This window comes from Molothrus aeneus, chromosome Z (assembly GCF_037042795.1).
Source record: "Molothrus aeneus isolate 106 chromosome Z, BPBGC_Maene_1.0, whole genome shotgun sequence".
In the NCBI taxonomy this organism is placed as follows: domain Eukaryota; kingdom Metazoa; phylum Chordata; class Aves; order Passeriformes; family Icteridae; genus Molothrus; species Molothrus aeneus.
The window spans coordinates 62,060,700-62,075,988 of record NC_089680.1 but is presented as its reverse complement, the minus strand read 5'-3'; the positions used below and the strand labels follow the sequence as shown (position 1 = coordinate 62,075,988).

The following is a 15,289-nucleotide window of genomic DNA, read 5'->3' as shown; positions in this document are numbered from 1 at the left end:
ATGACAAATCTACTGGAAGTAAGTGAGACGTTCATTGCTAATACTTTTCTCCCTTTAAAGCACATTGTTATTTGCTGGCATTTTTGTCAGGTCATCAAGTAGCTACCTCTACCCCAGTTGCCCATGGCTATTTGTCTCAAAAAAGCTGGTATATCCAAGTAAGGACATAGGCAAGCTTACGCATAGGACAATATCTGTAAGAACTTGTATTAAACCTTGCACTCGCTCCTCTACAAGGTCATATTCTCATTACACCGAGAACTAAAACCAGTGAACTACCATAAAAGGAAGTATTTCCTTCTGTACATTATTTTTATTATTTACATAATACAATATAGCATAGATGCTGGGTAGCTTATGTGCAATACATAAATATGAACTATCTGTACATGTTTGCATATCTAATAACTCAGAAGAACAAAGTTAGAAGCGAAAACCTGATGCTTTTAATAGTGAAGTAAAAATCAAGACTGAACACTGGCAACAAAAATCAGGTAGGAGTAGTGCCTTGTGTATGTATGTAACTATTTACAAATGAGAACAGGCATTACCACAACACTAGTCTAAACCGTATTTGTTTATATAAAAAACACAAGTTTCATACATCACAAAAACCCCTTCCATTATAACACAGAAGTGATATATATTACCAGACAAGCATCAGTGAAGAATACTGCCTTTTCTAGAGTTGTTATTGTACAATGCCGTAGATAACGCAGCCCATGCAATACACCCAAGAACACTACAGTCCTATACCCAAGTACAATTAAAAATGATAAAGCAGCCCTCCAAGAGTGGTTCCAGCTACCATTTAAGTCTACAGCAGCCATGTTAGGTATGGTTTTCCATGCAGAACAGTGCAACTGTTACATTTAAAACTAGAAAAATTAATTTCTAATATTCTTTTGAACTTGGAACACACAGAACATAAGTAGTACATGAATAATAAACCGCTCTAGTATTTCAGCAACTTATTCAGACCTGTGTTGCTTGATAGAGATGCTGTGATATGTCTAGAAACATTTGTAACTGTGTTTTGAAAACCAATCTTACAATATTGTGCTACACAACATTTTTAGCTAGGCAAGGAAAAGCGGACAACTCTTTTGCAGGCCAGTTCTTAAGCTCCTAATGGGACACCTCCTTTGGGAACTTTTTTCAGGATTCTTAAGTTAATGTAATCTTTTTTCAAAACAATTTTCTTCTCATATGTATCTGATTTTTTTCCATTTTTCTCAGTGCAGTTGTTAAGTGACTTAAATACAGCAAAGACGCTCATCTTACTGTGATGGTAGACCCCTCAACACAGCTTGCATTCTGCTGGAAAACTAAAATGGGAGTGTGGCAACTAAAAGTAGAATGAGATTTTAAATGATAGAAGTAGACTGCCAACTGTTTTGATGTATCCTTCTCCAAAACAGGCATATAACATTAGCCAAACATTAAACACCTCATGCACATCTCAAAAGGCAGAGCTGCTGCACACATGCAGACCGCATACATCTGTTTGGCACATGTGAACTGGAGTCTGTCCTCTGTGCATGTGTATTCCTGTGCAGGTTTCTGATCATCCATCTATTCTGGGGAGGGCATATACATTTTCAAGGGCTGTATCTATCCAATTCTGCCTGTAACAAACACCCAAACATTTGAAATATCATTTAGAGAGACAGGACTAGAAGTAAAACTTTAGAAAACAAAGGAAAATGACCATGCACCTGCTCTTTTCATGGTTTTTAGGATGTATTGAAAAAAAAGCCCCACAAAAAGTCAGTCAGTCTTTTCACAAGCACATTAATTTATATTCTCTGAATTTTTTCAGCCACCACAACTGGATTCTCTTTTCTGATTTTTGCTGCAGCTTCTGCTTTGTAATCATATGGGCAGTTATGCTTGTCAGAATAACGGTGAAGTCCACAAAATAGGTTTCCACATCGACAGTCAAATCCTGTACACAGAAAAAGAAGAAACATAACTAGGAATTAGTTTTTAAGTAAGGTGTTAATTAAGGGTGCAGTTACTACAAAGGGGATATGTTTGTCTACTATGACATACACAGTAAGAAAAATAAATGGACTTACTAAGTTGTGTGAATTGTGAAAAAGCTGATAAATCGAATAAAACACAAATTTTGTCAAGTTTAATCTAGCAAGAGGTAACTAATCATGCAACTTTGTTTAAAATTGACAGTATTCTCATACCTGTAAGGCCAACCTTCTTCCTGCACATGAAACATCTGTTCTTCTTTGGTTTCGGCAGTTCAGCAGCTCTCTCCTCACTCTCTGAAGTACTAGGCTGAGAAACTGATGGGCTTGGTTGAGTAACAACTGTTAAAAGCACACAAAGGAAATAAGGGTTAAATTTGCTTTTCTTGACTTCATGAGGTATCCAATAGTATGCATACAGTAAGGATTAATTCAACCACTAAGATCCTGACACCTGTTGATTACAGTACTACGCTGAATAGTCTAAAAACATGAATCAGAAATAAGGATTTTTATCCACGCCTTCCGACTACTTGAGACACTCAGATTATTCCCCACATTTCAACCAGCTAGAAAATATATGGCACTACTCTATATATCTATACAGGCTTGAAAAGCGTGACAGAAATTCCATGTACACCTTTTATATTTAAATAAATCATATGATTAAGTAATACTTAATCTAAAATCTAAAAAGTAACAATAATGTCACAGCTAAAGTTGCTGAATACAGATACCTCTGTAGAAGATATAACTAACAGGAACATATTTTAGGAAAAAAAAAAAAAAAAAAGAAATTCAGTAATGTGTTCCTGCTGTAGTACTAGGTTGTTTTGCCACTTCTGCAGTGAAGTCAGGTATCTAAGGCAGTGCACCAAGACAGCAGCTAGGAAGCTGTTAATTCTATGACAGATCCAGACCACAGTTACAAAATACACAGTTCTAAAGAGCCCTCATTTAAATAACAAAGTGCAAATTTGCATTGCATATTTGTATTTTTTGCAATTTATTCAGTTTTGGTGTTCAAGCAGGTATAGTCAAAATGAATACTTTTTCAATTGCCTCTTTAGACATCTTTAGACATGGCTGTTTTATTGAAAAAAGTGTTTTATCCCAAGAATTTAATTTTTTTAATTTATATCATCTTCATATCCAAAACTGGAACTAAGGAAAGCTGAGAGATGCACTTGTACACAAGTGTAATACCTGCTCTTGGTACAAGTTTGCTGAACACTCTCAGACCATGATAACATCTATCATAACGTCTTTAAATTACAAAATGCATTTCACAATAAATGGAATACATAAGCCTCAAGGACGTATTTGCAGTCAACTTCATACAAATATGGTTTGTTAGACAAGATTCTTTTAAATAGTACTTGCTTTTTAAAATTGTGTTTGCATTGTCATAGAAAACTTCACAATTCACTGTGCAAGAAAGGCCCCAGGCAAGACTTCATAATCTAAATAAGACTTATAAGCAACAAATTCTCAGAAGTAACAGGGAACCTTCAGTGCTCATCGCCAAGAAATTTCATGCAGTAAAACAAATGACTGCTACCATTTTTTTATACCTCTACATCATAGCAACAGTGCTAATGAACAACCAAGGTCATTTACAACCTGGTTTGGTTTTTTTTGTCACATTGCAGATATTTTATAACCCTTTTTTGGTGAAAACTATTTGTTCTGATCAAGATTTTCTAGATGAACAAATATGACACTCTGAACCTGTCTTTAAATCCTAAGAAAATCAGTGTTCAGTACCAGTTTGTCTACTAGAGAGCCTGTGACCAAAAACTGGCCTAACAGCCAGCAACATCACAAACTGAGTATACCTGTTAGATGTTATGCGCCTTAGCTAAGAGCTGTCAGCTATGGCCTTAAAAAAAATACAAAGACTGAACACCTCCCCAAAAGTGCAGTCAAATCTCTTTTTAAGATTTGTTATATTGCTAGTTTGTTTCAAAATGAAATGCTACTGCAAGCCCAAACAGATGAAAAAGAGGAACCAGAAACACACACATTGCAATTTGGTGTGTAGTTAGTAAAGAGAAATCTTCATCTGTGTCAGAAGTAATTTAAAAATTTGAGCCCTGGGAGCATGCATGCTGTTTCAATCATATGCTAAAGAAAATATAGAGGGTGGCAAATCAACACTGACATAAAGTCACTCACAACATACACTAAGAAAAAATGAAAATGAGAAGAGAACCATTATATCACTGCCAAACACATGTCAACAAGGAAGCAAAAATTAAAACTTCCCAGGAATTACCAAGGCAAAAAGACAGCCTAGTAGATCACTCCACCACAAAACAAAGCCTCTGAGAACAAATTAATCTAGGGAAAATGTTACCAATTACTACAAGTATACTTCCATCTTTGCATCAAGAAACTGCAACAATGGCAGCCCACAACGTGTAAAGCGACGAAAGTGATTCTAAGAAACTGCAGCACCATGTTCCCTGAAAGGGCTGCTGAACAGGATCCTTCCCCCACAACTAACACATCTTCCAAGGAGGAAAAGCAGGACACAACATGCAGTAATAGTCACTAAAAGGTAACAAGCCAAGAGGGGACATAGCTCACTAAATTCAAACTAAAATGTTCCATTTATTACTCTCCAAGAATAAAGTATTCTGCTGTTATTTTATGCCAGCAGACTTTAGTCTTATTGGCTTTTACGATGTTAAATGTTCTTAAATGTGCTTCTGAGTAATGGTGAGGACAGACGAAAAAGCTGCCTGCCCTGTCCCCTAGAGCTCAGAACAAAATTCCTTTTTCATCAACCTGCAGATAAAAAATACTGAAAACTGCAGTTGTTCTGCCATGACATCAGGAGCCTATCTAAATCAAAATACTGTTCTTACAGTTTTTTGCCACAAAAGGCTTCCTTTAACACAAAAGACAAATCCAACTGGGCAAGTACAATTCCGGTCCTCAAGATATTAACTTAAATTCATGCCAGAAATCACAGCGTTAATCAAAGTGCTCAAAATGATTTATGTATCACCATAGAACAAGTAGCTGAAAAAGTGCCAAAAGCTGTAAAATAGTGGCTGCTGGTACCTGTCGAACTGCTTCCTCAGTAACAGCATTCAGATGAAGCAAACTCCTCACACTAAAACTTCTCACCACTGTAAAAGAGCTCTTACTGGTATGATGCACTTTTTCATCCTGATCTCCAAACTGGAGGAACATGGAATTGAAGGATGAACTAGGTGGATAAGGAATTGACTGGATGGACACAGCCAGAGAGGTGTGGTCAGTGGTTCTATGTCCAGGTGGAGACTGGTGATGAGTGGCATCCCTCAGGGCTCTGTCTTGGGAACCCTGCTCTTGCATATCTTAATCAGTTACACAGACAGGGATTAAGTGCATCCTCAGCATGAAGGAGGGGATGCCAGACAGGGAGATCTGGACAAACTTGAGAAATGGGCTCAAGACTTGTCCATCTACTCTGCTACTGTAGACCCCATCTGGAGTGCTGAATCCAGCTCTGGGGTCCTCAGCACAGGAAAGATGTAAATCTGCGGAGTTAACCAGAGGAGGGCCACAAAGATGATCAGGAGGCTGAAGCACCTCTCCTATGAAGCTGAGCTGAGAGAGATGGGGTTGTTCAGCATGGAGATGACAAGGCTCTAGGAATACCTTACTGAAACCTTTCCAAGTTTAGAGGGATAATAAAAAAATAATAAAAAAAAGAGGGATAGATTTATATGTGGGCAGATAGTGATAGGATCAGGGGAAACACTTTTAATTACAAGATAGATATATATTAGATGTTAGGCAGAAATTCTTTACTCTAAGAGTAGTGATGCCCAGGAACAGAGGACTTGGAACTAGATGATCTATAAAGCCCTTTCCAACCCAAATGGTTCCATGGTCCTGTGTAGCCCCCTCCATCACCCTGGTCATGTCCCCTCCTGTCTCTGGCTCAAGACCTGCAAAGATTTACTTCACTCAAATTTTACCAGATCAGTTCTCCTAGTACAATGCCAAAAACTTTAGGGACAACTGATTTTCAGAACTGGGTAGGCTTCTATTAACACTATTTTGGTCCTACATGATTGCCTGAAGGCACTCTAAATATGCATTACCATCATGAACAATGATGGTTATTATCCTAGCAAATTAAAGACTAACCTAATCCTATACTGGATGTGTCTGCCTGAAAAAGTCTACACAAATGCAGGCATTTCATCACGAATTTTGGAAAATTTTCTTCAAATGTAGCCTAAAGATAAGATGCATCCTTACAAAAGGAACAGCAAGGCCACTGATGGAACCAGTCAGCCACAGGACAAAGTACAACAGCTACTCAATCTACATGCAAAAAGGTTCTACGAACTGAAGAATAAAGTTCTTAGACTCATGGGAATGCCATTCGAAATTAAAAACCACTCTAAGAACACTCAAAGCTGTCAGTAGCTTTCTTATATAAAACAGTATAGCTACTTAAAAAAAAAACATGCATCATCAGTATCAGTATTACAGAGCTTTCACTCTGAAAAGGAATGAATCCAATATTTCAGTTGAAGAAAACACATTTTCATCAATCAGTACTATTTTCTAACATTCCCCATATCTAAAGTGACCAGAAAGGAATACAAAAGTAACAGAATAAAGTTTTTAGAAGCTTCTCTGACTGAAGAAAAATTCACCAAAATAAAATCTAAACACCTTAAACTTCAAGGATAACAGTGGCACAAATTCTTGAAACTGCAGGGAAAGAAATTGATTTAAAGAATGTGACTCAATGAAGCTAACTGCTAACTCCCAGCATCGAGGAAACAGAAAAAACAAAACAAGAGAGAGAAAAGGTCAAGTCAGAAGTAATCGAAAATACTTTAGATGCATTTCTGCAGCTATGGAGCTGAAGCAATAGTAGTAACAGTAGTACTAGACACAATACAATCCTTAGACTGCATATGAGCGCAACTGCCCTGGTTTCAGCTGGGATAGACTTATTTTATTCACAGTAGCTGGTACAGTGCTGCATTTTGGATTCAGTATGAGAATAATGCTGATATATTACTAGTGTCAAATAATAAAACTAGTGTTTTAAATATTGCTAAATAGTGCTTTTACTTTAAAACAGAGACTTCTCAGTTTCATGTGCTCGGCAAGCAAACAGGTGCACAAAAAGCCAGGAGAGAGAATCACTGGGACAGCTGACCTGAATGAACAAGCATTGCCTGCTGTCTCTAATACTGCTGATGCTGAATGAAAGGGTAAGTTACAGCATGGATGGAAGTTGACAGTATTTAAGTATTTTTAAAATATGTAACTTACACAATACCATTATCAGTTCAACTTCTGGTTTACTTTTTCATAAGCCATACTACTTACATATAACACTACACCCTAAATCAGAGCATTACTGCTTTAAAAAACCCAACCAAAAACAACCACAAAAAGTACTACACTTTTGAGCCAGTGCAGATACTGTGTCTGGAAACACTGACAGACCTAACCAGAAACTGATCATTTAGCAGAGTAATCACCTACAAAAGTCTAAGAAAATGCTAAAAATATGCTGTGCATTAAAACAATACAATTGTTGAAATAAACTTATTTTAAAAACCATTTATTTATAGCGGTGTATTGGTTTTGTATGGCCCGGTTTTGGTAGTGCAAGGCTACAGAGGTGGCTTCTATCAGAAGATGGTAGAAGCTTCTTCCATGTCTGGCAGAGCCGATCCCTGGTAGCTTCAAAGTGGGATGTGTCGCCTTCTGGCCAATCAGAAATGGTGGTAACACCTCTGTGGTAACATATTTAAGTAGAAAGAAATACAGAAGTTGTTGCACAGCATCAGCTGTAATCACTTGTGAGAAGAACGACTCTGCAGACATCAAGGTCAGTGAAAGAGGGGCAGGAGGTGCTCCAGGCATTGGAGCTGAGATTCCCCTGCAGCCTGTGGTACAGACCGTGGTGAAAAGCTGTGCCCCTGCAGCCATGGAGGTCTATGGGGATGCAGAGATCCATGTGCAGCCCAGGAAGGAGCCCCACACCAGAGCAGGGGGATACCTGAAGGGAAGCTGTGACCCCATGGGAGACCTGTGGAGAGAGGGGCTCTGCTTCCAGGCTGGAGCAGCCTGTCCTTGAAGACTGCACCCCCTGGAAAAGTGACCCACCCAGAAGCAGTTTGAGGGGTGCCACTGCCCATGGAATGGGCTCATATTGCAGCAGTTCTCAGGGACCTGCTGCTTGCGACATACACTCATGTTGGAGAAATTCATAGAGAGCTCTCCTCAGTGGGAGGGATCCCCACAGTGTAGCAAGAGAATGACTCCTCTCCCTCATCAGGAGGAGCCTTGGGTGATGAACTGACCACAAACCTGGCTCCTGGCCACCACTGGTGTAGGAGGCACAGAGGATGTGGGGGGGGGGAAGGTGTTTTTAAGGTCTGATTTTACTTCTCATTATCTTGCTCTGATCTTGTTAATGATAAACTCCACACCTCTATTTCAAGTCTGTTTTGCCTCTGACAGGTATCTGGGGAGGGATCTCTCTCCATCCTTATCTCAACCCATTAACCCCTCATTTTATTTTCTCTCCCCTGTCCGGCTGTGGAGGTGAGTGAGGCTTTGATGGGTGCCTGGAATTCAGTCAAGACTCAGAGCACTTCAACAAGTTACAAGAAAACAATCATGTGAGTTACAACGGAGTTACATCCACCATGCCTTTCTTCAGATGTTAAGGTACAATTGTCTTAGCACCAGCTTTGCTCTGAAGGCGAATCTAGGTTGCAACCTCAACCTGAGCAAAGAAAAAACAAAAAATCCCAACAAAATCAATAGAAACAAGCTTGTTAAACTTCATAGTTAATTTTTTTGTCAACTTCTCCACTTTCTAGTCAGTTGTTTCAATTCCAAAAGCAAAAAAGTATAATTTTACACTACAAGATTAAAAAAAAAAAAAGAATTACCAGATGTAATCCTTCTTTTAAACTTTCTGATTCGTAAGGGAAGCATACAAAATCTCTTTTGCTAATGAAAAGCTGGCAAAAGAGAATGTGACTTTATACTGTTGAAGATACAGCTCATGATCTAGTACTGTCTGGTTATGAAATTGTCTCTAGTGTCAGCCTATGCTTACAGCTACACAGTTATTTCATTAACAACTCCATGACTGCATTATTTTAGAGAATCATATCTCAAAGAAAGTATTAACTTTTGTTGCTATCAGGTGATGCAAATTATTTACAATTGTTCCAGTTTGTCTTCAAGAGACCAACACATAACAGATGCTACTGGAAAAAAGGAAGATAAAAAATCTGCCTAGTCCAGACACATCAGGAATTTTTAATAAAAAGTCTAGGCCAGCTTCTCTTGCCTGCAAGACACCGAGTAATGCACCGCTAAATATAGCCAATACTGTTAAATTAAGATGTCCAACAAACCCTAAGAATAGTATATAAGGACATTATCTTACACTGTCTAGAATCTATGCTAAACAATAACACTTAAAAGGGAACTTGGGCATCATAGCAGCTGAGGCTGCCTCATGAATTTACAGCTATGTTCTCTCAGAAGGCAGTTTTTTCAAGTTTTCAAGTTTTTCCAGAGCCATTTAAGTTCTCTGGTTGTATTTCCAGCCATCTCTACACAAGTTTGTGACAGCTTTTACTGAAAATGGTAAAAATCCTTTGTACAAATACTGAGCAAATTAACATCAAGTGTCAGACCAGTCTTTGTTGGCAAAGATATAACTAGATAAAACCCACTTTGATACAGGCTTAGTAGCATCTGATGCCATTTTTATCTCAATGACTTCAAAACTCGAGAAACAGATTTTACCTTCAGCTTGAGTAAATAGATTTCCTTACTACACATCAGTTTTTAGTTTTTAAAACTGTTTCAGAGCTGGTAAATTAAATAAAAAACTCTGGAATTGTTAAGAACAAAACAAGTGCATTAAGATATCCATTTGAACAAATTGGTACAAATTCAGTTGTTCACTAGTTAGGTTAAGCAAGCTGCCCTCCCTCCCTGCCTCACTACAAGAAATAGCTCAGTCATCGAAGTTTTACTACTCCAGCTACAACAATCCAGCATGAGAATAAAACTGTTAAACGGACAACAATTAGAGCTCCAACTACCCTACATCCCTGAAACAATGCATTGAGTATATCTACAGATTACTCAATTAGTTCAAGAACCCTAAGCAACTTCTGTTAATGGTTCTAAACCACCTATTCTCCCCACCCCAACAGCCTCACTTCTCTGTAGAATGGAATTTATTAAGGACTCTTCTCCAAACACAACAAGCCATTTTGACTGCCATGAGTCAGCTGGAATTTTTCTGCTAGATAACATACCAAATCCCAACAGTTCCACTTCAAAACAGAACACCTTGTCCTAATATGATTTTAGAGTGCCTCACCTTTAAAAACAAGTGTTAGGGATCTAAAAACACCCTCATAAGTGTAAATTCTTTTACTAACAATTAACATATATTTTAAAGCTGTTCTGGAACTAGTCCTTTTTCTTTATTCTGAGGAGACTGTATTCAAAAAGCATCCTAAACACATTTCTTAAGACCACCACCACAACAGGAGATGGCTACTCAGAAAGTAAACACACCCTGCACTCATGTTAAAACACTGGTTATGCCCAGTGCCGCTGAGAACATACCTGGCTCAGTCTCTGTTTTCGGTTTTAATTCTTCCTCTCTTGAAATGCTCATTTCTGTCATTTGCTGTGTTACAGGCAAAGCGGCAACAGGCACGTTTCTGTTTAAGCACAGCGAAACACAAAATTTACAACAGTTTTACATTAGTAATAAAAGCTTGAACTGTTCAGACCCATTAATGAACTACTGGTTCAGTCGCTATTGATACATTTTCCTGACCTATGCTTCTACTATCTTCAAAATACACTTCTTTATTCTATTTTAGATTCTCTAGAAAAAAAACAGGCAAGCCTGTAACAAATTAGTTCCGTAGAAAAAAAACCCATTCATTTTACTGCAGTACTACAACACCAAATATCTGAATGATTTTTCAATTTACATGGATTCATAGAGCCCTGTCAGGCCCATTTTCTTCTGCAGGCACTCACTGCAACAGGGCAGGCCTTCTAGCACACTCACAGCTCATTCAACCGTCACAGTACAACCTTAATTTTACCTTGTTTTTTCAGATGTGCTGCCAGCAGCACCTTCACAGTTGTTTAAGCTAGTGTCTGCTCTCTGTACAGATGCAGAGTCTGAGGTAGGAGTGTTTGAACCACTGGTTGTTCCTATGTAACAAGAATGTGACAAGTTATGAACAAAGCACAGAAAACACATTAATCAAATAGTCTCCTATACAGCTATGAACTGCCTGCATACAATTTTCAATGCTACTGCTTATTACTTTTTACTAAAAGACACTTTTACTTAATAACCAAAATAGAGATTGCATTAAAAAATGCTAACAGGAGTGGCTAAGTGGGAAAGCAAGTTATGATTGAATGCCAAGCAAACCAGAACACATTACACAGAAATTATTTTTAACTTTACTGTGCTTTTAAGTAGCATTTTCTTTGAATATTCATTCTTTTAGTTCAGCTTTCAGAAGTTCTCCAACAAAACGTTCTAATACTCCTTGTAATCCTCTGTATATTTCATTTCTACAGAAAGAGAGATACCCAATCCCAAACAATTCCCCACATCCTTACCCATTGGGCTGATTCTACCACTATTCTGCTGTCGCTGAAGATGTTCTTTGTAGCAAACTGAACACATCCCATTTGTCCTAGGATTTCCATAAAACCCACATCCTGTACTACACAGCATAGGCCCTGGGGTCTGGTTTGTCTCCTGAGTCATCTCGATGCTGTAAATAAAATCAAAAACTGCATTAGGAGCTGGCATGTCACCAAAATCAATTACAGGGTTAAACGTATTAAGAATTAAAAGAATTTTAAGTATGTCTGCTCACCCTGCCTCACCGAGTGATATCACCATTCTTAAAGAGGGTTATATGAACATTAATATACCATTCAAGACCGCAATTTATTGCTAAGTAACATCATTACGAACCTTTAAGACAAGGCAAAGTGTCATCATACTGAGAAATAATATACTTGTTGAGCACTGAAGCATGTGCAGGTTAATTGACAGCCAAAAAACCTCCTTAAGTGCCAGCTTCTGAGCTCCAACAGGGATATGCAGAATAAGTAAGACTAAGCTCATACCCACAAAACAGTTCTGGCAAATAACATAGCTTATTTTTCTGGATTCCAGCAGAAAAGCCCTGCTTTTTCAGCACTGATCTTACATCATTTTGAGGCTAATTTCACAATTACTCTCACAACACTCTTCCAAGGGAGATAACAATAACTCCAAACTATTGAGTATGATCTGTTGCATAGCTTACACATTTACAGAAGACAAAATTCCTTCTCTAATCAGGTTGTGTCAAGACTTCTAAGCCCTCCAGAACCAGTCAGTGCTAAGCATGTTAGAAATAATATCTTCACCTTCTCCGCCTGTTAACCTCTGAAAAGCAAGGTTAGTAGAAAAAGGCATAGCAGCCAAATCCTTGACTCCCAAGGGCAATAAAACTGGAACACAGTAATCATGCATTTGCTACAAATTCAAGTAATGTAATAATATTGCACTAAAATTTAAATTTAGTAGAAGCTGCGCATATGGCATCTGAAGACATTTTAGTATAAACTTTGGATTGCTGTTTTCCTATTCAGAAACTGTCACAGTAAGAGATATTTGACAGCTGAGATTTGCTAGAAGTCAAAAATGCCAAAAGTAAATTCGTTACAGCGTAAAGAAAAATGATTCTAATTAAGAGAGCTCACACGGCGAGTAGTACTTATGTTTCCCTAGTGCAACTGCAACTGACAGGTGCCTTTAGCTAAACTAAACTTATAGGATGACAGTAAGTAAAACCGGGAGAAAGTAAACAAGCAAAATTCATCCTGTCAGCTAGTGGTCACAGGACCTAATTTTCCAGGTATAAATAGCTGTACTATTTATAGGTGTGTAACACCTTCCAGGTATAAATAGCATTCTTTCTGGCTACAACATGACTTCACACTTTATCTGATACAGTTTTACAGCCAAACGCACGAGCAAAGGAGCTACAAGAAATCCCGACCTACCTACAGGAAATCTAAAAAAAATCTTGTCATCTTTGACAAGACACAGAACTATGTCTATATAACACAGAAAAATAATACTTCTGCCCTTTTGTTACTAGCCAGGTAAAATCAATATGCTATCAAACACACTGCCAACATCAACTGACCTGTTTAATTTCCGAGTTAGTGCCCTAAAATTTCACCACTTACTAAATGTTGCTTTAGGCACCAACTATAATATTCCAGCACAAACTCAGCAGCTCCTCTGGTCGGCAGAGTCTTACACTACTTGAAATGCACGCCCCTAACGGAACGATCAAGTCGTTGCTACCCAACGCTGAACAAACAAGTCATGCTTTTTTACAGGCTCCGGGAGACGGCCGGGGTTTCACCCGCGTTCATTTTCAAGGTGCCGCCCGACAAGGGGAACCCCGCTACGGCTGACGCCCCCCGACCGACCCCTTACCGCAGCTCCGGGCCGGGCCCTGCCCGCTCGGCGGTGCCGCTGCGGCGGGTCCGTCACATGGCGGACGAGCGCCTGCGCTTCCGCCTGTCAGGCGGCGGCGTGACGGGCCTGGGCCGCCCGCTGAAGTCAGCCCCTATTTATATCTCCCGCAGGCCGCCGGCTCCGGGAGGAGGCGCCGGTGAAACCCGACTGCCCTTCCCTTCCAGGGAGGAGCGGGGAGAGCGGGTGCTGACCTGCAGCCCAGAAAATGCGGCATTGCCAGCCCGCCGCCTCCCGCGATGGGCGCCCCAAAGCAACCATCGCCCCACCAATGCGCCCCGCAACCCGCGGCGAACAGGGTTACACCCAACCGCTCCACTTCGAGAGGAGGGAAAAAGATAATTGAAAAAGGTCTCCTTCCACCGGGACCACGCCGTCATCAGCCCAACTCGGAGAAAGAGGACGGCAAATCCCGTTAGCGGCCCCGGCCGCGCACCTCAGTCACCCCCTCGGCTCCGATGCCATGGCCGGGCTGCCGCCGTCCGGCCGGGCGATCCCACACTGGCGGCGTAACGACAAAAACGAGGGCCCCAACGCGCGCTGAAACCAGCCCGAAAACCTGGGCACTGCGTTAGCAACGGGCTCACTGACCTACATAGCGAATGGCCTTAACATCCTCCTTCCGAAGAGGGATCACGATAAACACGAGAAACAAAACAAAAGGAGGACGCACAAAGGCTGCGCGGGTCACTCGTCGCTCACTCGCGTTCGGCAGAGCCCAGTGTCGGTACCGGGGAACCGAACCGGAGCAGGGCGCTCGCCAGGCGGCTGCAGTCCGGCGGCTGACTCAGACAAAGCGGGGGCCCCGCCAAGCGCCCGCAGTGCCGCGCGTCTTAACTGCGTCTCCCACCCCCTCCGTCTCCCCCGACACCCGGACAGAAAAGACCCGCGAGGCTGCCGGGCTGAGCAGCGGCGGCAGCGGACGGGGGTCTCCGGCCCGGCGGCCCGGCCGCTCCTCGCAACCGCCTGAGTCACGGTCGGCCCCGCCGCCGGCAGGCCCCACGCCGCCGGCAGACACAGGAACCTCATTGTCTCGCCGCCTGCGCTGCCCCGCAGCGGCCCCGCCGAAGGCCGAACGCAACGCAGCCGGCCGAGAGGAGACCCGGGCACACCCCGCCGCGGTGAAGGCCCCGCGGAGCCGAGCCCAGCCTGCCACCCCTCACCCACCTGTTCCCGGCGGGGGCCACAAACCCCGCGGCCGGTGCCGTAGAAGGCGCCGCGGACAGCTCCGGGCGGCTGCGGGGGTTGCGGGGGGCGCCGGGCTGGCGGCCGCGCCGCCGCCGCTTCTCTCCTTTGTTCCCGCAGCGGCAGCGGCGGCCGTGTCGGCAGCGGCGCGAGGCGGGACCCGCCGTGCGTGGAAGGCGGGCGGCGGGAAAGCGCTGGAGGCGGGTGGGTGGAGAGGGGGAAGAAGAAGACGGCGACGAGGAGGAGGAGGAGGAGGAGGAGGAGGAGGAGGAGGAGGGAGGAGCCCAGCCCGCCCGGCGGACGCGGCTCCTCCCTCTGCCCACCCGCCGGTGCATGCGTGCTGCCGGGCCGCGCTCCGCCCGTTGCCGCTTTGGGGCAGGGCGCTCCCGGTACCCGCCCGCCGTTCTGTCCCCAAGCCACGTCACCGAGCGCGGGAGCCCCAGGCGGGGAAGGCTCCTCGCTGCCGGAGCGCCTGCTTACCGCTAGGTGTCCGAGGGACGGAGCGCCTCAGCGCCGGCACACT

At 42.2% G+C, this 15,289-nt stretch overlaps 1 protein-coding gene across 1 annotated transcript; it reads right to left on the bottom strand.

Moving 5' to 3' along the window:
• Positions 1-291: 291 nt before the first annotated feature.
• ZFAND5 (zinc finger AN1-type containing 5) lies at positions 292-14,956 on the bottom strand. Its single transcript, XM_066569544.1, has 6 exons — positions 14,749-14,956; positions 11,655-11,812; positions 11,123-11,234; positions 10,629-10,726; positions 2,202-2,327; positions 292-1,948 (listed from the first exon to the last, which is right to left on the bottom strand). Exons 2-6 carry the CDS (start codon positions 11,803-11,805, stop codon positions 1,800-1,802), a joined length of 636 nt encoding a protein of 211 aa, XP_066425641.1. The 5' UTR covers positions 11,806-11,812; positions 14,749-14,956; the 3' UTR covers positions 292-1,799.
• Between the last annotated feature and the right edge of the window lie 333 nt (positions 14,957-15,289).